Here is a 21,114-nt window from a genome sequence, read left to right on the forward strand (position 1 = left end):
CCACTGAAGTCTGCAGCCTGCAGTCATAAGGGCCTTGGGCCTAGCTTAAAGTCCATGCTTTGGTTCTGTTTAAACTCCAAGTCTAGAGAAAGCAGGCCAGTGTTTTATTTTTCATAACTTTGTCAGAGATACAAATGTTCATTGCTCCATCTCTGTGGTACTTCCTTCCTTAAAAGGAGTTTTGATTGCAAATTTGAGTGCAGGTAAACAAAAAACCAACCCAATCGCACAGACCTGTGTTAGAATTCTGGTTCTGTGTTGGGCTACTGTGTAAGTTGCCTCTGTGAGCCACATTTTTCCTACCTGTAAGGAGGGCTTTAACCCTCCCCTCATCAGCCTGTGGTGAGGATGGCAGCTGTAGCTGGTGCATTCATCTAGCACCATGTCTCTCTCACTGAAAACATTTTAAAAAAGCGATCCATCATGGGTCATTTCTAAGTCAGGGAACTCCCTGATACTAATTTGGAGAAGGCTGGCAGATTTCAGGCCTGAGGCGCTGAGAAACTGTGGCTATGGGGATAGTATTTGCAGGATAAGTGCTAAAAGCCCGCTGGGGAGATGGATTGCTTTATATATTTCTACTGATTTCTCACATTCATTCACTCTTAACTTTCTGCCAATACGAGGGCAGCATGAAAAGAAGTGACATCACCCAGCAGTGCTTGGGGTTCTGTGGGCCAGAGTGCTAAGGGGAGGTATGGGGAGGGGCTGTTGCTTATGTCTTCAAAAGCATACTGTAGCTCTTGGGCCTTGTGTTGAATCTGAAAAACCATGTGTTGTAAATCCCTGGAAAGAAAACCATCATGGATATTAGAGATTCCTGCTAAGTTTGACTCATCGTCCACACATGGCTTTCATATACTCCAGGTTTTTATTTAAGTTAAGATACAAAAGTAGGTAGTCTCCAGCAACTTTTTAAATTTTCATAACAGATATTTTTATAAGGCCTAGTAATAATTCTAGTGAATCTTGGCAGAGTATTTCCAATTTTGGGGAATGTATATTCTGGGTCATCCTGTAAGTATTAATTTTTTAAAATTTGGACTGTTCTGATAATTATTAGAATAGCATGAAAACCTGTTCCTTTGCAGGTAAATAAAATTGAAAAGTTGTTCAAACTTCAGTATTATTCAAAGTGATAGTGAAGGATTTCTTTTTATCATATTAGTAAAGATAAAAGGAAAATTTCCATTGCTCATGAGAATGTAGCTGCTGGAGTGAGCGCTCTGCATTTCTGTTAGGTGGCAGTGTAATTGGTATAAGCATCCTAAAAAGCAGGTAGGTATATGCATCAATAGCCCTTGACATCTCCATGCCCTTGTCCCATTCTTCCACTCCTAGGAAATAATCAGAAATGCAGGCAAAAGTTCATTGACAAAAATGATTGTTGTAGTGCAGTTTTGTCAGCAAAAATTGAATTATAACTAAAATGTCCAGTGATAAATGGGAATATGGAGTAAATTATGGTGTGTCCATGTACTAGAATCCTTTTAATTTTACAGAAAATTGTTTGAAAGGAAATCACTATGGCTCTTAATATTATTACCCAGATACTCATTGTTAAAATGTATAAAAATAAAATAAAAAATTAATATATGTCCATATATTAAAAAACAATTAGAGTACAGAAAAATATTTAATGACACCCTTGACAGTCCCTTCCCTAAAGTAAAGCCTGTGAATAACTTGCATATCCCTTTAAGAATATCAGTATAAGTCTATATCTTTTTAAAAATCCACACAAATTGGATTAATATTGTAAACATTATTTTCTAATGTCTTTCCTTTTAACATTTTTCCTTTTAATGTATCTTTCATTATGCATGTCAAACATTTTTGGAATATAGACATTTATTAGAAAAATCTTGTAGCTTGTCCCCATAGAGTATGACAGGTGGTTTGTGGTGGATTTTTTTTCTGAAGGGCATCATAGAACCACAGTAGTGCATGCGAGTTCATTGCACAGATCTTGTTAACAAATCAGGACTTTGAAAAAGAATGCCTTAGTTCATTGCTCTCTTTCATTCCCTTCATGCAGAGCAGATGGCTAGGTGGACCTGGTGCACTTGCATGTTTCCAGCCCTGTCTTTGTTGATGGGCCCTGCCTGCACCCGCCATCTCAGTTTATTCCACCACAGTTTATTCTGGAAGAGGGTTAATGCCATCAGTGTTTTTGTTTTATTGAATAATAGCATTGTTAATTTGTTCTCATATTTGAAGGATTGGATTGGTCATATAAATTTTAATAAGTTTCTTTAGAATTGCATTTCTTTGGCTTCATAAGGGATTATCCCAGTGAATTTGGAATACATTATAGGAAAAAGTAACTAAATGACTTTTGTCAACAGTTCTATGATAATGGGAAATTGAAATAGGAATGACACAAAGTGGGGATAAAACCCAGCCTGGTTTCTAAATACACACATAGGCAAGAAGGCCTGCATAATGGGGCATCTGGGTGGCTCAGTCAGTTAAGCGTGTGCCTTTGGCTCAGGTCATGACCTCAGGGTCCTGGGATCGAGCCCTGCTTTGGGCTTCCTGCTCAGCAGAGAGCCTGCTTTTCCTGCCTCTGCTGCTCCCCCTGCTTGTGCTCTCTCTCTCTCTGTCAAATAAATAAATTTTTAAAAAATTTAAAAAAAGAAGGGCTACATAAAATAAGAAAATACCAACTGCAATATGCATAAAGGATACTCTAGATTTAAAGCATGCACATGAAGTAAGACAATTAGGAAATTATTGCCCATTGTTGCAGGAGAGCAGATGGTGCTTAAAATACCCCGTAATTTTATGTCATTCTTAAAATCAAACAACCAAAGAGCATATACTATCTATATTTAAAAAGTCTAATGCAAACTTTTCTATTTTGGGTATGTGCTAGAGTTGAGTTGAGGAACAAATGCAGCATTAATCTGCCAGTAAGGACACACATTGGAGGCTGTCTTGGCAGGGGATTGAAGGAATTGATGAGGGAAAAGATTTCTAAGAAAGCAGTATTCCAAACCCTTCTTAGCTCCTGTGTGAAACTCTTCTCTGTTACTTATTTTCCCCCTAAGTGGGGCTTTGGTAAGTTACTTGATGTTGAATGTTGAAAGTTCTGAAATTGATTAGATTATGTCTCTAAAATGACATTCATTTAGGTACATGGTCATAATTTTTAGAAAATGTATTTTATGCTTTAGTATTTCACATTTTATTAGAAAGAATGTTGGAGAGGTGTTCCTGAGTTTTGGTGCTGCTTACTGCCCATCACCTTCAAAATTAATGCTGAATCCTAAGCCCTAAAATGTTTAGTTTGAGTAAGCATGACCAAGATATCTTACTAGATAAACTGCTGTTCTTAGATTTGTGCATAGGTTTACAGTATAGTGTAAATGTCAGTGGAATGCATCTTAGAAGGCATTTCTGGTATAGATTCTTTATGATCAGTTCATGGTACATTTTTGTCCAATTACTGTACAGATGTGTTTGCTGGTGCTGTTGAGATGAATGGTGTCTGTGGCAAAGCTAAATCAGTCTCTGATTTATGCAGCCACTCAGCGCTGGTCTGAAAAATGTTGGTGCTGAGCACAGATTCTTGTTCCGTTCCTGTTACACTTCACTTTTTGTTCATATTGGTGACTTTGCTAGTCAGTGTATGCAAAAATGAAGAAAAGGAACTGGAAGTTTAGATCCATATTACTAAAAGTATCCAGTCTTTGAATTGTGCAGTGGAGAGTCTGAAGTCTATACTGAATAACTGATGTGGTTACTTATAAAGAAAATTTGGACCGTGCAATTCACTGTGTTTCAAAGAAACATTCTGAGGTTAGGAAGTTTATAAACCTAGAGTTTCAATAGGCACATGAAGAGTTTAGATTTATTAGACTTGTGTTTATTTCATTTCAAGAGAGCCTCTCCCTCCTCTATACCCCCCTTTATTTTCTCTATTTACCTTCTGAAACTGATTGACACCATAGCAGATTGAATTAGATATATTTTCTGAGACTTTATAATTATTCAGCTTTGAAGTAAATAAATGGTGCTTCTTATTTGTGGAAACTCCACAGGACAAAGCCAAACAGGCACAACTGTCGAAGGTATTTTTTTCAGTGAATGTCATGTGTTCAACTCCCCGCTGCCTTTTGTCTCAGTTACTCAGTAGGGTCTGTGGACAGAGTGGTCCTCAGTGGGTAAGTTAGCAGTTCTGGGCCTTCTGCTTCAGTGGGTTTGTCTCTGAAGCAAAGACAGAGAAAGTGTTTCTCTACCTGTTATTCCCAGCTATAATAGCTATGAAAACAAACCCATGCCAAACACAGTGGTTTTGACTTGAGTCAAAAGCTGGGAAACCAAAGGGTGAGGAAACTACAGATTTGGGGAAAATAGAATTAAGACAGAGAGGGAAATGGGCATTCAACAGAAAGTCAAGGCACAACCATAAATTAAATATTCATTCATGCACTGAGCTATACATTTAATGGAGGATGATAGACTTTTGGGACTGGGCAGTTTGCAAGCAGGGAAAACTTATTATAAATCAGTTTCAATCTGCAGATCTATGGTTTTACAAAGCATGCTTGTGGAGACGTGCAGACTATAGAGTGCTTCAGTAAATTTAACAGGAAGGAACCTGATGACAGCTAGGGTGTTTGTGATTGTGCTGTTCATTAATAAACCTTCAGAGTAAATTTATAGCTAAGTGAAGGGAGGAAAAACAGCCTATTTTATGCAATTTGTATCTTATGGTTTAAGCCCACAGCAGAACTAATTATAGAGTTGTATGGATTACTGAACACAAATGAGGAAGGTTGAACTTCAAGGAAATGTACTATTTATAGAGTTATTTGTATTTTCAGTTGGGGATTTTAACTGTGGTATAAAGTAGGAGTCCATATAAAGAGGAAAGATCAATGGAATACTATATGGTTGTAAGTGTGTTATTCTTAGGGTTACATGCTCACTATTTTTGTGAGCTTTATTGGTTATTTAATGGAGGCCGAATATTTTTAAATAGTCAAAAACATATGAGTACTCACATAATATTTTTCACAAATATATGGTGTGCACTTCCCCCTTTGTATAGGTTTAGCCTTTGGTTTTTAATGATTTCTCTTTGAGTCACTGAAAAATTCCCTATTTTTATATAGTTACTGTGTACAGTTGTAGACTCATGTGAGTTTTAACATCAAGTTGCATCTAAATGTTAGTTTGGCATACATAAAAACTGCACTGATATGTGTATTTTATTTCATGGAGACAGTATGAGATTTATGATAAAGGTTAGGAATCCTAGAAACCATTCTTGTAGCCGATTAAACAAGGATACTTATAGCACTTCCCTCATTTCACTAATGTGAAAATATTGTTACTAACAGTAGAGGATGGGACTAGATTTTTAGAACATCTCTACTGTATAGCTGTTAAAAACAGTGGGTTTAAATCTCTATATACTGATGTGACAAAGATCTTCAAAATATATTGTAAAGCAAAAATCAAGGTGGTAAGTATCTTATATAGTGTGAAGTGATCTTTTTAAAAAACTATCTTAAAATATGTAAATAGAAAAACAAATAGTAGAATGCAAATGGTTAATTATGATGGCTTATAGCCACTGGAATGAATGCACTTCTGTTGTTGGGATTTTTTTTTTTTTTTTTACAAGGCTGTTATCTTTATGGTTTTCAGGTCTAAAGTAATGTCTACATGTGTCTTATAGGCTTGTGGTAGAGATGTTCTGAAATTTATCTACTTCAAGATATTTAGTTTGTAACCAAATTTTCACTGTAGGGGAGGGTGATAAATATGTGTCTGTACATGCTCATAGTACTTTTAAGGACTTTAAAACTTTATCCTGTAGTTACTAATTGATCTCTAAGGTGATATTCATCATTGATACTAAAATGAAAATAAATAGCATTGATATACATTATTTAAAAAATTGCTGAAAGAATGAAAATGGACATTTACTTTGAAACTATTTGCAGATTGAATGTGATGTTCTGTATTTGTTGCAGTAAAAGAGCCTGAAATTGTATATTGGCTCTTGCTGAGACGTGTACAGTGTGTGTATTTATCATTCCCATATAATCAAAACTCACTATTAGACTCTGTAAATTGTATCATGGACCATGGTGCTTAAATATTAATGTATTTCATTACTTTGTTCTCAAATTAAAGATTCATGGACAGTGTGTTTCATTAACCAGCAGAGGGCAGTGTCTCTTCACAAATTTTTTTTCCTGCGAAGTCTTCGCAAGAGTGTGTTTTCCTAATAGCATTTGACCTCATTTGACATATGGAGACATTGGAGATATTCATTGATTATAAATTTGTAATTGATATGTTTCATATGGAATAGAAGGTGATAAAAATGAATGTAACTTAGTGTAGTAAGGGATATTTGTACTATTATTTATAACCCTTCTAGATTAGTTGTTTCTTAAATGTTCATTTTATGTATAGGAAGTGTGTGCATTAGCCTAAAATATCATCAAATTGAAATGCTCTTCTTTGTGAAATAAATATACAGTGCGCCCATGTCTGTTGCAAGTTGTTCATGGATTTGGTCCCTACATGTTGTGTAGTGCAGCTGCTGCGCAAAGGAGCAGTGTGTGCTCACAAACACAGTACAAAAATAAAATAAAATTTACTGGGGGAGACTTACAAGCTGATAGTAGCAGTGTGTGCAAGACCTTCCAGGTCTCATTTCTTCCACGCTGAGGTGGACTTGAATGGAGTGTAGCTAGGAAAGGGCTTCAGTGGAAGGACCCAACTTAGACCCCATCACGTCATGCTCCTCTTATTTGCAAGGAAAAGGGGGCAGAACACATCCATGAACCTCCTGGGTGAGGAAGTAGTCTTTTTAGAAAGGGGAGCTTCTACCAAACATTTAGGGACAGAGTATTCTCTTGAGATAACTCAGACCTGCTGAGCTTGCTCTTTGCTGAGCTTTTGGAAGGTGAAGGTAAAGAGCTTAGTTGGGGACATTAAGTGGCATTAACTTGTGAAGAGAAGACATTTAATTTAGACTGAGCTTGAGTTGGGTCGGTCATTTATAGGTAGTATCATTTTTGGCAAGATTTCTGTGAGTTGTTATAATAATACATTGTATGTTAGTTGTAAGGACTAAATGAGGTAATTATTATAAGTTACTGAAATAGTGACTCCTCCATGTCGAGTAATAAGTGTTTCTTCTCTCATGAAGTGTTGACACTTGTTAAACTTATAAAATCAGTTTGGGGTCCACATCATGTGAAATTGTGCTATGGCAGTACGTCAGTGCATTCCTGCATTTTGTTTCCCACCTGTACCTCAGGAACTAGTTGTAAGCGTGGACTCTTTGTTCCATGATGACACTTCTGGGGGCAGATCTGATATCCTATCCTTCTTGGGCAGCTCCCACTGACATACGTGCCAGCCATGCTATTAACTGTCCTTCAGAATAAAACTATGGAGGTACCCAGTGGGGGAATGCATTCTTATCATCTGGGTTCAGAGAGACTTTAAATAGGTCAAAATATTAATTCTATGGTTTTCATTTGGGCTGTGTCCAGAGAATACTAGCGGACTGTAGTTCTGGAATAAATTTTTATTGAGTCAGTCGTACAAGAGAGACAGAAACTGTACTACTTGGAGAAAAGTTCAAATGCTGAGACAGCTTTTCTAAAATATCCCTAGTTTTGTTCTTGTTTTTTTTTTTAATTGACCTCCTTCTTTGTAAAATAAAGCAAGAACATGAGGCATTTTGAAAATGCAAAAAGCTACTTGAATATGTTTGAAAGTAAAAAATATAATTCTTTAATTTGCTGGGTAAGTACTCTTTGCCTGACCCCAGCTTTGCATTTGTGGAAGGGGATGTCCTTAATTCGTGGCTGTGGCTAAGGGAGCAGATAGGCATATGTAGATGCAGGAAGAGGGGACAGAGAGCTGCGAAGAATAGCACTTGCTCTCTCTGATGTAGGCCAGAAAGCCTTGAGAGTTCCAACACATTTCTTTCCTCCCACGGCTCTAATATTAATCCCGCCATGTCATAACTATCTGATCTAGCACATCCACTGACATTAATGCATATTGGGGATAGAAATTTTATTTTACAAACTCAAGCTATTCAGTAATGACCATGAAAAATCACCAAAGATGTAGATGGGTATTTGCCTCTGTCAGTGCTTCAAAGATTTCTTCTATTAAATGCTGTACCCAAAAATTATAGAATTGTCTTCAATTTTGAACATAATAAAAAAAACCTTAAATGTATGCAATTTTAATTGAAAAATATAAACATGTAAATAAAAATTAGGTAAAAGGCCTTGGAAAATTATATAATTATGGTATAAATTGGAGTAGAAAAGAAAGGCTTTGAAATAAAAATCATTTCAGAAAAAAATAAAAAAATTTAAAACTCAGGGTTGCCTGCCTGGCTCAGTCAGTAGCTCATGATCTTGGGGTTATAAGTTTGAGCCCCATGTCAGATGTAGAGATTACTTAAAAATAAAATCTTAAAAAAATTAAAACTCAAAAGTTTTCATTTGTATTTTTAATATAGCAGTAAATCATTTAATGAAACAGGTAGCTAAATATGTGCTTACATTTTAAAAGCTTCATTATTTTAGGGTATGTTTGACAGAGGAAAAGAGGGTGAAGATGGGTGGCAGGTAAGGGGAAATAAATTGAGATTTCTGTCAAATCATAGCAAAGTTTTATATGGCTGAAATATTTCATGTTAAACATATTGAAAGAAAATGTAGGAGAATATTTATCTGTTCCTTGGGTTGAGGAGGACTTTCCAAGTGGGATCCATTGCTGTATATCATGAAGGAAAAGACTGAGATTTGAACTGCATTTTGAAAAATTGCAAACTAAATAAACAACTAATGTATACCACTTGTATTATATGAGAGATAGTGGGTTAATACTAAGCTGTAGTTGTACTACTTAAACTGATTAAACTGTAGTTGTAATTCCTAAATGTTAATAAAAAATGAATTGAAAACACATTTAGTCAAATGTTGATATAATTTGGGGCCATAATGTAAAATTTACACAAATGTTTAAAATAAAACTTCCCCCTCCTCTCCCATCTATCTACCTCCCTCTCTGCGCCTCACTGCTCCCCTGACATGGCACATGCTCGCTCTCTTTAAAATGAATGAATGAATGAATGAGTGAAATCTTTAAAAAAAGAAAAGAACTGCTCAATTTTTTAAAAAAGATTCATTTATTTGAGAGAGAGCGAGAGAGAGCAAGCGAACGTGGAGGAGGGGCAGAAGAAGAGGGAGAGAGGAACTCAAGCCAACTCCACTCTGAGCACAAGCTGGAGGTGGGCCTTGATCCCACAACCCTGAGATCAGGACCTAATCCAAACCAGAAGTCAGATTCTCAACCCACTGTGCCATCCTGGTGCCCCAAGGACCTCTCAATCTTAATTTATTAATAATTATCATAGCTAAAATTCAGTAAGTCTTTGCTTTGTGTCATATATAAACCTTTACTTACACGAATTCATCTAATTTTGACAACTGCTGTGTAAGAGAGGTAGTATTATACCCCCATCTTATAGAAGAGAAATATGAGGTACTGTTGAGTGTCAGTCCACATTTAAAGTAGAAAAATTTGGGACACCTGGGTGGCCCAGTCAGTTGGGCTTCCCACTTGGGTCGTGATCAGGAGTTGTAGGATCAAACCCCATGTAGGCCCCGCGGGGGGACGAGGGAGAGGTGGAGCCTGCTTGGGATTCTCTCTCTCCCTCCCTCTCTGCCCCTTCTCCACTCTTTAGGGCACCTGCATGCATGCGCTCGCTCTGTCCTGTGGAAAAGAGAAGGTTGCACCAGGATGTACTTACTTGAATAGTCCTTATAGTGTTGATTATGAAACTGAAAAAAATGGTAGTAAGTAAATGTCCAAAACTGAGGCATGATTAAATAATTTATGGTACGTCCATCCATGATATGCTTATCAGTGTGAAAAATGATGTGGGTGTGTGATTATTGATAGGCATTTGTAATATACTGTCAAGGATTAAAAGCAGATTACAAAATAGCAGAGTTTCCTTTTTATATTTGAAAATGCACATGTATTGGCACCTGGCTGGCTCAGTTGGTTAAGTGTCTGGCTCTTGATCTCAGCACAGGTCTTGATCTTAGGGTCGTGAGTTCAAGCCCCCATGTTGGTCTCTGTGCTGGCCATGGAGGCTACTTAAAAAAAAAAAAAAGTACATAGGTATTATAAATTATAGATAGATATTTATTAAATTTTATTATCATCATCATCTTTGAGGGGATTGCAATTTTATTATATTTCTACAGCAACTGAGTATTACATGTGCAATTAAAAAATTGAAAGTTTGTTTCTAAAAAGAAATGTCTCATTGTCTTTTTCGTGTAGTTATAGGTTTTAAAGTACTGAATTTATTTAAAATTAAGTGTAGATCTACTGGTGAAGTGCTTTTAAAATGAAGGGAAAAAGACAAGAGCAGTAGCTTGGGAAAATATCCACGATGAAGAATTTGATAGATCAGGGGATACATAATTGGCTAGATTTGAGGCTTTGGCTAAATTACTTGTTTTCAGCTTCAAAGAGGAGTGTAAATATCAATAATCCCTGAGTGCATATAACTGTATCTAATATTTATAGTGATGACTGTGAACTGTTAAGTTAATGATTTTGATGTATTGGATATCCTGATTAAGAGAGTAAACAAGGATGTTAGGGGATGTTGGAATTAATAGTGTCAAATAGTTGAAATTCATGCCTTCCCTTTTCATGGTACATTTTACTTCCTACCTGTGCTAGATAAATCAGGCATGTTTAATAATATTAGCAGTTGTATACAGATGTTCATATTTCAAGCAAAAGGAGGGATTTGACAAATCTCCTGGATCTCTAAAATAATTTATTACATCTGGAATCTAAATTAAATTTTTTGTTGTTATAGAGCTTTTTTTGAGATATTTGAAAGGTGTATTTATGAATCTGCACCACCTAGGGCTAAGGGCAGGTACAGCTCCTGGACACAGTCCCTGGAGAGAGGAAACCTCAACCCAACCCAACCCCCTCCCCCCAGCTCTGATGTGATGACTCTTCAGCACCTCTCCCCAGATTTTGTCTGGGGATGTAGGTCAGGTCCCTAGTTTAAAAGTCTGTGAGTGAATAAGGTGGGAACCTGGTTCTGAAATTCCTTGCCAGCTGATCTTTCTTTTTTCAAGGTTTTCCCCAGCAAGTTGGGACAGAATGGGCAGGTGAAAGGTGACCTTTGGGAATAGGTTTTCTCAGGGCACAGGCAGAGCAGGGGGAGGGGTCTGCACGGTGCTTTCCTGTGACCTGTCAGCCATATTCCTCCTCCTACCCCACCTCAACTCTTCCCTTCCTGCCATCCCTCACTTATTTGTAGCCCTTTTCTGGGAATTTTGCTGCCCTTTCCCCTTTTGATGAACAGTGTGTACTGCTGGGCTCGGCTATGGCAGGCAGCAATCTTGACCCCTCCTGTGCAGGTTAACAGGCCTCCTATTTGTCTTTGGGTTTATTCTGCAGATTACATGAGAACAGGTAGTGCTTGCATTTCTTGCAATGAATGCCCTGTGAGCTGCTGTTCTGTGAGGCAGAGTTATAGGAGCCCACACAGCCCTGGAATTTGATGTAGGAAAGATGTTTGGGTTTGAAGCCAATGGTTAAGAAAGAATTCTTGAGACGTCTTTGGTGCAAAAAGGTGGTTTTATTAGGGTCGCCTGGGTGGCTCAGTTGTTAAGTGTCTGCCTTCGGCTCAGGGCGTGATCCCGGCATTCTTTAAAAAAATCTTTAAAAAAAAAAAAGGTGGTTTTATTAAAGCACAGGGACAGGACTTGTGGGCAGAAAGAGCTGCAAATGGGGTTATGAGGAGTGGCCCATTATATACTTTCAAGTTGGGAGGGGGTTAGGGATAAAATAAGTCTCTAAGGAATTTTGAAGCAAGGCTTCCAGGACCTTGAGGGGGGCTAGCTATCTTGGGAAAAGGTCATTTATTACCATCTAATAAAACCTTAGTCATGAGACCCTTCAGATGTATATTGGTGGGCCATATGCTTGGGGGATGATTGCCAACACGTATCTTGGGGTGTTTGGAGATAAAGGAAATTTCTAAAGGAATTTTTATATGTTAAAGTAGACGTACAGGATCCTGGTGGTCAGGCTAAGGTTGCAGTTTGCCCTTAGGAAAGTATTAACATCAAGGCAGTTGAGTCCCTAGAAGAATGTCACTCTGTTTCAAGGACTTGTCAGTGGGCTCTAGGTAGTAAGAAAATTTAATAATTTTTCTTCCGCCTTTGTTTCCAACATCAGAATTCACCGCAGAAGGAACACAGATACTTTGGCCAAGGACAACAGATCAAAATAGAAATGCACTTTGATGTATGTGAATGGAGTAGGTTGAAGGTGCAGAAAACCTGTATACAAGATTGGTCCCTTTTCTATCTGAAGGGTATTATGCTTGGGCATAACCTTGTCAGTGGTGTATAAGGAGAGACTAAATGTGTATATTCACAACTTTGTGTGCTAACTAATTTTTGTTTTGCAGTACTCCAAAGACATTTTGCATTTTAGGGAGGAGGTGTTTCTTTCCCCATTAAGTCGAGTCTACCCAGGATAACATGTATAGTACCTTCTGAACTGCTAGTTACCCTCAGAGGTGCATGTGTGTTCCCTGTGAGTTGCAATGGGATTTTCACCTTTCTTTTTGTACTAACTTTGATATAGAAATAAGAAGGAAAGAACACATTTTCTTACCAACATTTCTACTATTGATGTTTTAAGAATTATGCAGTTCTGTTCTTGGAGTTTCTTTCATATGATAGCTTTTCTATTTGTTGCAAACCAGTGGATATTTTCAGTATATTGAGAAATTTAACAAAACAGTAAAACTAAACAATAAAAAGCAAACACAATACTGGCTATTTCAGTCCTTCTCTGAAAAGATATGGAATGTGAAGATTGAAATGCTTGAGATAGAACAGTAGTTCAGTAACTGACAATTTCATTTCTCTGTTTTCTTTTTTCCCTTAAGATTCTTCCTTCCTTCCTTCCTTCCTTCCTTCCTTCCTTCCTTCCTTCCTTCCTTCCTTACACTAGTAAGCAGGGGAAGGAGCAGAGGGGGAGAGAGAATCTCAAGCGGACCCAGCACTGAGTTCAGAGCCTGTCATGGGGCTTAATCTCATGATGCTGAGATCATGACCTGAGCCAAAATAGAGTCAGATGCTCAACTGACCAAGCCATCCAGGCACCCCACTTCTCTGTTTTCAAATAAACAAAAGACCAGAACTCATACTAGGAAAAGTAAATGTTCAGATTTCTTAGTAGGTAATACAGTTTGATTGTATTCTTTTAAAGTTAGCTGCAGGGATATGAATTGAAAAATAAAAATTCTTGCATGGAAATGTTTCCCTAGTATTAAAATATAAATGCAAGCAAATTGTTTTAAAACTTAAAAAAAAACCACAACTGTTTATGTATTCTTAAAGCATATGGTGAAACACACATTTTTTTTTTTTTTGTACTGTAATGCAACAGTTATGGAATCTAATGCACTGTCTTAGGCTCAAGTTTTCAAAATGGATTTTTATGAAGTATATTCTTTTTTAGTCCATGCTTTGTGCCAGCTGTGGATTAGTACACGTCATATTCAAAGTGCTTTCCAGTGGGGTTGGTGAGAGGCAGGTAAAGGAATGTTATTTGGCACCTCCCCTTGAAGGTGTGGGTCAGTGCAGTTCACCTTCCCTCATGGTTAGGCAGAGGCTTCTTTGGGGTTGCTCTCTCAGCTCCATAGGTTCCCTGACAACCTGTCTGCCTTCCTTTCTTCTTTTTTTCCTTTCCTTCCTTTTTAGTTAGTGACGTCTTAGTGAAGCTAACATTTGGGAAAATTTGGGCAACTTCTACTCTATTATGATAACATATATAAGCAGAATTGAAAATTCCCAGATTAAAATTCACAAGGTTACTATTAGAAACAAACAGCTGTATTTGATATCCCCTGAGTTCAGCCGATGTCAATTCTGTGCAGTTTTAACTGAAACATATTACTTGTTAAATGTAGAGAAAAAAGATAGCATGATACTGTGTACAGGTAAGAAATTAAAGGTCGGGATGCTAAGAACTCTTTGAACCACACTTTCTCCTATTCCCTTTGAATTTTGCTACATTGTCTTTATTTGTAGTTCAGAGCCTGTTCTGATCTTTGTTTATGACACTTTTTACTTTACTGTTCTAAATAGGTTTGTCTAAGAAAGTGAGAAAAAAATATGTTATTCTTTGGCCCCCTGCAATAATACCCTTCTGGTATGCTACATACTTTTGGTGACATTAGTGTTTATAATAAGGTATTGGACTAATTTATGACTGCCCTTTAACATTAAAAAAACATAGGAATTATTCAGATTTCTTTGCATATCTTTTTGATTTTGGTACTTATTTTTCTATGTTTTAAGGATCGTTACTTATGAGAATAGACCACAAACATGAAATTCTGGAGTTAATTAAACTTTGTTTTCAAAATTAACATTCTGAAAGCTTCTAGAATGGTAGAATTTTTCTATGAGGTGCTTTTTAGTTTAGGAAAGTTATAAGCTTTCTTTACTGCTTTTAAGATGCATCATCTTATTGATTTGCTAGAATGCATCATCTCTTATTTTCTCTTGTGTCAAGAAGCACATTATCTGTTCCTGCTGTTTAGATTTTGCAAAATAGGTGTTCTGTCATCTGCCTATGAACATGTGTTAGGATCTTCACATCTCCACGAGGGGGTTAGGGGATTGCATTGTAAAAGGGACAGGAAACAAAAGAAATTGACCTTCCTTTGAAGCAATCATGTTCAGTGTATTCCTTTAGCTACTGCCATGGTGAAGAATTGGAGATGCTTGCCACTTTGAGGTTGGGGGTTAAATTCTCTTTCAATTCAAAAGAGATAGAAAATGATTGTTATAGTCTAGTCATTAAGAAGTCATTGTCCTCATTGTGCTTGGCATTTTTTATGCTGTTTCGTTGCCAAGATTTGATTGTTTTTAACTCTTCTAAAGATTTATTAATTTTAGAGGGAGAGCACGTGTGAGCGAGCCTGTGAGTTGAGGGGAGGGGCAGAGGGAGAGAATCTGTAAGCAGACTTCTCGATGATTGCAGAGCGCCAAGACAGGCTTAATCCCAGGACCCATGAGATCATGGCCTTAGCTGAAATTGAGTTGGATGCTTACCGACTGAGCCTCCCAGGCACCCCGGATTGTTTTTAACTCTTAAGAAAACAAGGGTGTGTGGGACGAAATCCATTTGTCTCAAGAATAGAGAGACCTCTTGATTTTGTTTTTCTTTCCTTGAATGGTGCAGCAACTTACATATCTTCCTTGGTTCTTATTTTAGCTTTGCTCTTGGTAGGTATACATTACATTCAAGGTATAGCTCTTGAACAAGGAAAGGGCCAGTTAAATGTGTTTGGGTTCCATTGTAAGCTGTTGGTTAATAGAGCTAACATTATAAGCTTATGGTAGTGACAGAATTTATGCTGGGTGTGAGAAGCCACAAAGATAGCTTTTAGGATTTGATTATGCAACAGGCTGGGCTGTTTATCACTGATTAATGCTGTAACAAAGGCACAAGGTAATATGGGAATACTGGATGGGGAGGGTTTAATTCTAACATGGCAGGGGTCTGAAATGTTTTGTGAGGGAGCTAATATTTGAGCTGTTGGACATTGGATGGGATTTTTCAAGGATTGGTGGTTCAGAAGTGTGTCTGAAAGAGGGAATCAACAGCTTGAGTAGTCATGGCAGGATGTTTTTGACAGTTGTCTCTCTGTGATTTGAGCTGAAGTACTTTTAGAATGGTGGGTATAACCCACCATGAAATACCTTGAATGTTTTTTTTTTTTAAAGACTTTATTTATTTATTTGACAGACAGAGAGACAGCCAGTGAGAGAGGGAACACAAGCAGGGGGAGTGGGAGAGGAAGAAGCAGGCTCCCAGCGAGGAGCCTGATGTGGGGCTCGATCCCAGAATGCCGGGATCACGCCCTGAGCCGAAGGCAGACGCTTAATGACTGAGCCATCCAGGTGCCCCACCTTGAATGTTATACAGAGAAATTTGGACCTTTTTATTCTTTGTGTTGCGGAGGCATTGACCATTTTTGAGAAAAGTTTCGGTATGAACCCTTTATGAAACACAATGGTGAAAATACAACAAGAGGTATGTTTACAATTTTAGTAAGAGCATTTTTCTTTTTTGGCTCATACTTTTGAACAAATAAAGTTTTTGACATCGATTCAGCAAATACATTTTAAGTTCCAGCTACATGCAAGGTAATTTATATATGGGAATAAAGTAGGAATAAAACCAGATCTGGCCCATGAAGAGCTTTTAGCAGGATATTTCATTTTATTTTAAGCATTGAATATTGCATGCCTATTAAGAAGACTGTGTCTTCTAAAATAAGGCTGCATTTATTTAATTATTTATTATTTTTAATTTTAATTTTTTTTAATTTATTATGATATGTTAGTGACCATACAGTACATCATGAGTTTTTGATGTAGTGTTCCATGATTCATTATTTGCGTATAACACCCAGTGCTCCCTGCAATATGTGCCCTCCTTAATACCCATCACCGGGCTTGCCCATCCCCCCACCCCCTCCCCTCTAAAACCCTCAGATTGTTTCCCGGAGTCCATAGTCTCTCATGGTTCATTTCCCCCTCTGTTTACCCCCCCTTCATTTTTCCCTTCCTTCTCCTATTGATCTCTCCGCTATTTCTTATATTCCATAAATGAGGGAAACCATATGATAATTGTCTTTCACTGCTTGACTTATTTCACTTAGCATAATCTCTTCCAGTCCCATCCATGTTGATGCAAATGTTGGGTGATCATTCTTTCTGATGGCTGAGTAATATTCCATTGTATATATGGACCACATCTTCTTAATCCAGTCACCTGTTGAAGGGCATTTCAGCTCCTTCCACAGTTTGGATATTGTGGACAATGCTGCTATGAACATTGGGGTGCATATGGCCCTTCTCTTCACTACATCTGTATCTTTGGGGTGAATACCCAGTAGTGCAATTGCTGAGTCATAGGGTAGCTCTATTTTTAACTTTTTAAGGGACCTCCACACTGTTTTCCAGAGTGGCTGTACCAACTTGCATTCCCACCAACAGTGTAAGAGGGTTCCCCTTTCTCCACATCCTCTCCAGCATTTGTTGTTTCCTGCCTTGTCAATTTTTGCCACTCTAACTGGTGTAAGGTGGTATCTCAGTGTGGTTTTGATTTGAATTTCCCTGATGGCTAATGATTTTGAACGTTTTTTCATGTGTCTGTTAGCCATTTGTATGTCTTCATTGGGAAAGTGTCTGTTCGTATCTTCTGCCCATTTTTTGATTTGATTATTTGTTTCTTGTGTATTGAGTTTGAGAAGTTCTTTGTAGATCTTGGATACTAATCTTTTATCTGTAGTGTCATTTGCAAATATCTTCTCCCATACTGTGGGTTGCCTCTTAGTTTTTTTGACTGTTTCCTTTGCTGTGCAGAAGCTTTTTATCTTGATGAAGTCCCACAAGTTCATTTTTGCTTTTGTTTCCCTTGCCTTTGGAGACGTGCCATGAAAGAAGTTGCTGTGGCAGATGTCAAAGAGGTTACAGCCTATGATCTCCTCTATGATTTTGATGGATTCCTGTCTCACATTGAGGTCTTTCATCCATTTGAAGTTTATCTTTGTGTATGGTGTGAGAGAGTGGTCAAGTTTCATTCTTCTGTATATAGCTGTCCAATTTTCCCAGCACCATTTTTTGAAGAGACAGTCTTTTTTCCACTGGATATCTTTTTCTGCTTTGTCAAAGATTAGTTGACCAGAGAGTTGAGGGTCCATTTCTGGAGTCTGTATTCTCTTCTATTGCTCTATGTGTCTGTTTTTGTCCAGTACCATGCTGTCTTTGTGTTCACAGCTTTGTAGTATAGCTTGAAATCAGGCAATGTGATGCCACCAGCTTTGTTTTTTCTTTTTCAACATCTCCTTGGTGATTCCGGGTCTTTTCTGGTTCCACACAGATTTTAGAATTGTTTGTTCCAGCACGTTGAAAAATGTTATTGGTATTTTGATCAGAATGGCATTGAAAGTGTAGATTGCTCTGGGTAGCGTAGACATTTTAACTATGTTTATTCTTCCAATCCATGAGCATGGAATGTTTTTCCATCTTTTTATGTCTTCTTCAATGTCTTTCATCAGTATCTAGAGTATAGATCCTTTACCTCTCTGGTTAGGTTTAATAACCAAGATATCTTAACGGTTTTTGGTTCTATTGTAAAAGGAATCGGTTCCCTAATTTCTCTTTCTTTAGTCTCATTTTTGGTGTATAGAAATGCAGCTGATTTCTGAGCATTGATTTTGTATCCCACCACATTACTGAATTGTTATATGAGTTCTGGTAATTTGGGAGTGGAGTCTTTTGGGTTTTCCGTATAAAGTATCATGTCATCTGCAAAGAGAGAGAGTTTGACTTCTTCTTTGCCAATTTGAATACCTTTTATTCTTTTTTGTTGTCTGATTGCTGTTGCAAGGACTTCCAGTACTATGTTGAATAATAATGGTGAGAGGGGGCATCCTTGTCGTGTTCCTGATCTTAAGGGAAAGGCTTTCAGCTTTTCCCCATTGAGAATGATATTCGTTGTAGGCTTTTCATAGATGGTTTTTATGAAGTTGAGGAATGTACCCTCTATCCCTATACTCTGAAGGGTTTTAATCAGGAAAGGATGCTGTATTTTGTCAAATGCTTCAATTGAGAGGATCATATGGTTCTTGTCTCTTCTCGTATTAATGTGTTCTATCACACTGATCGATTTGCAAATGTTTAACCACCCTTGCATCCCAGAGATGAATCCCACTTGGTCATGATGGATAATCCTTTTAATGTACTGTTGTATCCTATTAGCTAGGATCTTGTTGAGAATTTTGGCGTCCATATTCATCAGGGATATCGATCTGTAATTCTTTTTGATGGGGTCTTTGCCTGGTTTGGGGATCAAGGTAATATTGGTCTCATAGAATGAGTTTGGTAGTTTTCCTTCTGTTTCTATTTTTTGAAACAACATCAGGAGAATAGGTATTATTTCTTCTTTGAATGTTTGGTAGAATTCTCCTGGGAATCCATCAGGCCCGGAACTCTTGTTTTTTGGGGAGGCTTTTGGTCACTGCTTCAATCTCTTCAGAATTAATCGGTCTGTTTAAATAATCAATTTCTTCCTGTTTCAGTCCTGGTAGTTTATAGGTTTCCAGGAGGGCACCCATTTCTTCCAGGTTGTTTAATTTATTGGCATAAACCTGTTGATAAAAGTTTCTAATGTCCCTTCCTATTTCATTGGTGTTGGTCGTGACCTTTCCCCTTTCATTCATAATTTTATTAACTTGGGTCCTTTCTCTATTCTTTTGAATAAGTCTGGCCAGTGGCTTATCGATCTCATTTATTCTTTCAAAGAACCAGCTTCTAGTTCTATTGTTCTGCTCTACGGTGCTCCTGATTTCTAATTCATTGATCTCTGCTCTAATCTTGATTGGTCGATAAGACTGCATTTAGAAACAGGACCCATAAATTCAGAAAACAAACTGGTGGTTGCCAGACAGGAGATCGGGAGGGAGATGGGCAAAATGGGTGATGGGGAATGGGGGATACAGGCTTCCAGTTACGAAATGAATAAGTCACAGGGATGAAAGGAACAGCATTGAGAATATAGTCAGTGGTGTTGTCATGGCATTGTATGGTGACGGAATGTAGTTACATTTGTGGTTAGCATGGTGTAATAGAGTTGTCAAATCACTGTGTTGTATATCTGAAACTAATGTAATATTGTTTGCCAACTGTTCTTTAATTAAGAATAAATAAGTCTGTATTTTTAAGAAATATGGATCACCTTTGAATATTTTCATTTTTGGCCAAATGACTGTAAAGCAGCATGTTTTTCTCTACTTGGTCGGTGGCCATATGATTGCAAAATACAGTGGAAACATCCCAGTTCCATTTATTTGTCTCTCTGATTTTTGGGATATGATATAATTGAAATATTCATATTTCACCCATTAGAGATTAGTTAGATCATCAAGCTTTTTTGTTTTTTGTTTTTTTAATGCAAGAGGGTTAAATCATTTACAGTACTTTGTTTTATTTTCATTGGCTGAAGTGATTTGGAGATGTGAGAGATTAGTGGCGGTGCCCTCCACTTCGTGGGAAAGGTGTTCAGAAAAGCCTGCAATCATTGCTGGGTAGCTCCTGCCTTGACTTTCTCTCTTCCAGTGAGCTTGTCCCACCTTACCTCGGTCATTCATTCTTGTGGTCTTAATATGTGCACTGTCTTCTTAATTTCAGTTTCAGACATCTCATCCTGTGACATCCACCCCTTGTCTCTTCAGCTTATTCCTTTTACTACCTTAGTTCCAACATACCCTTGAACCTCAGCAGGAACTAAAACCCACTGATCCTACTTTTCATGGTTGCTCATCCCCCTCATGCTCTCACTTCCTCTCCAGCAGATTATATCCTATCATTGTCATTTTTTTCTTCACACCCATAGCCCTTCTCTTACTTGTCACACCCCCATCTGGTTCCACTCACCTATCTCCCTGCTCTCCATGCTTGTCCCCATGTAGCTGACTGTGGCTGGGGACAAGCACATAGCCATCCCAACTGTTCTTCCCAGACCCAAGACCTCAGGTGGGCATTTTATGATGCCCAGCAGTCCAGGCTTATCCCCTAGATCCCCTTCTTGTCTCCATCCTCATTCTCTGTTAAATGCCTTGCTTCTCATTTCAGTGGGAATATAAGAGAACTTCCACAGATTCCCAAGAGCACCAAGACCCATGTACTCAATGTTCTGTTCTGTTACTCTGGATAAATTGTTTTTGTTTCTATTTGAGGCCACTTGTGCATTTGAACCCAGTCCCCCTTGCATCTTCAAGAACATTGCTTCACCAGTTCCTCAGTCTTCTTCCTGCATTATCAGTTTTTCCTTCTTTACTGGATCATTCTCATCATCCTACAAGCTGTTATTTCTCCTGTCTGAAAGATTCTCGTAATCCCTCTTCTCATCATACATAGTACCCCTTTTCTTTGCTTCCCTTTTTAACAGCACTCTTTAAAGGAATTACCTATA

General features: G+C 37.8%; 1 protein-coding gene across 17 annotated transcripts in view; it reads left to right on the forward strand.

The window, feature by feature from the left end:
- KDM4C (lysine demethylase 4C) overlaps nt 1-21,114 on the forward strand; it is a 502,429-nt gene that overhangs the window by 227,563 nt on the left and 253,752 nt on the right. The window contains exon 9 of one of the 17 annotated variants that reach the window (XM_034663846.1): nt 6,154-10,152. The exons of the other annotated variants lie outside the window; for them this stretch is intronic. Coding sequence (XP_034519737.1) covers nt 6,154-6,258 — 105 coding nt within the window. The 3' untranslated portion in view covers nt 6,259-10,152. Of the gene's footprint in view, nt 1-6,153; nt 10,153-21,114 lie in introns of those variants that run through there. 17 annotated transcript variants of the gene reach the window in all.

The sequence above is a fragment of the Ailuropoda melanoleuca genome, chromosome 7, assembly GCF_002007445.2.
Source record: "Ailuropoda melanoleuca isolate Jingjing chromosome 7, ASM200744v2, whole genome shotgun sequence".
In the NCBI taxonomy this organism is placed as follows: Eukaryota; Metazoa; Chordata; class Mammalia; order Carnivora; family Ursidae; genus Ailuropoda; species Ailuropoda melanoleuca.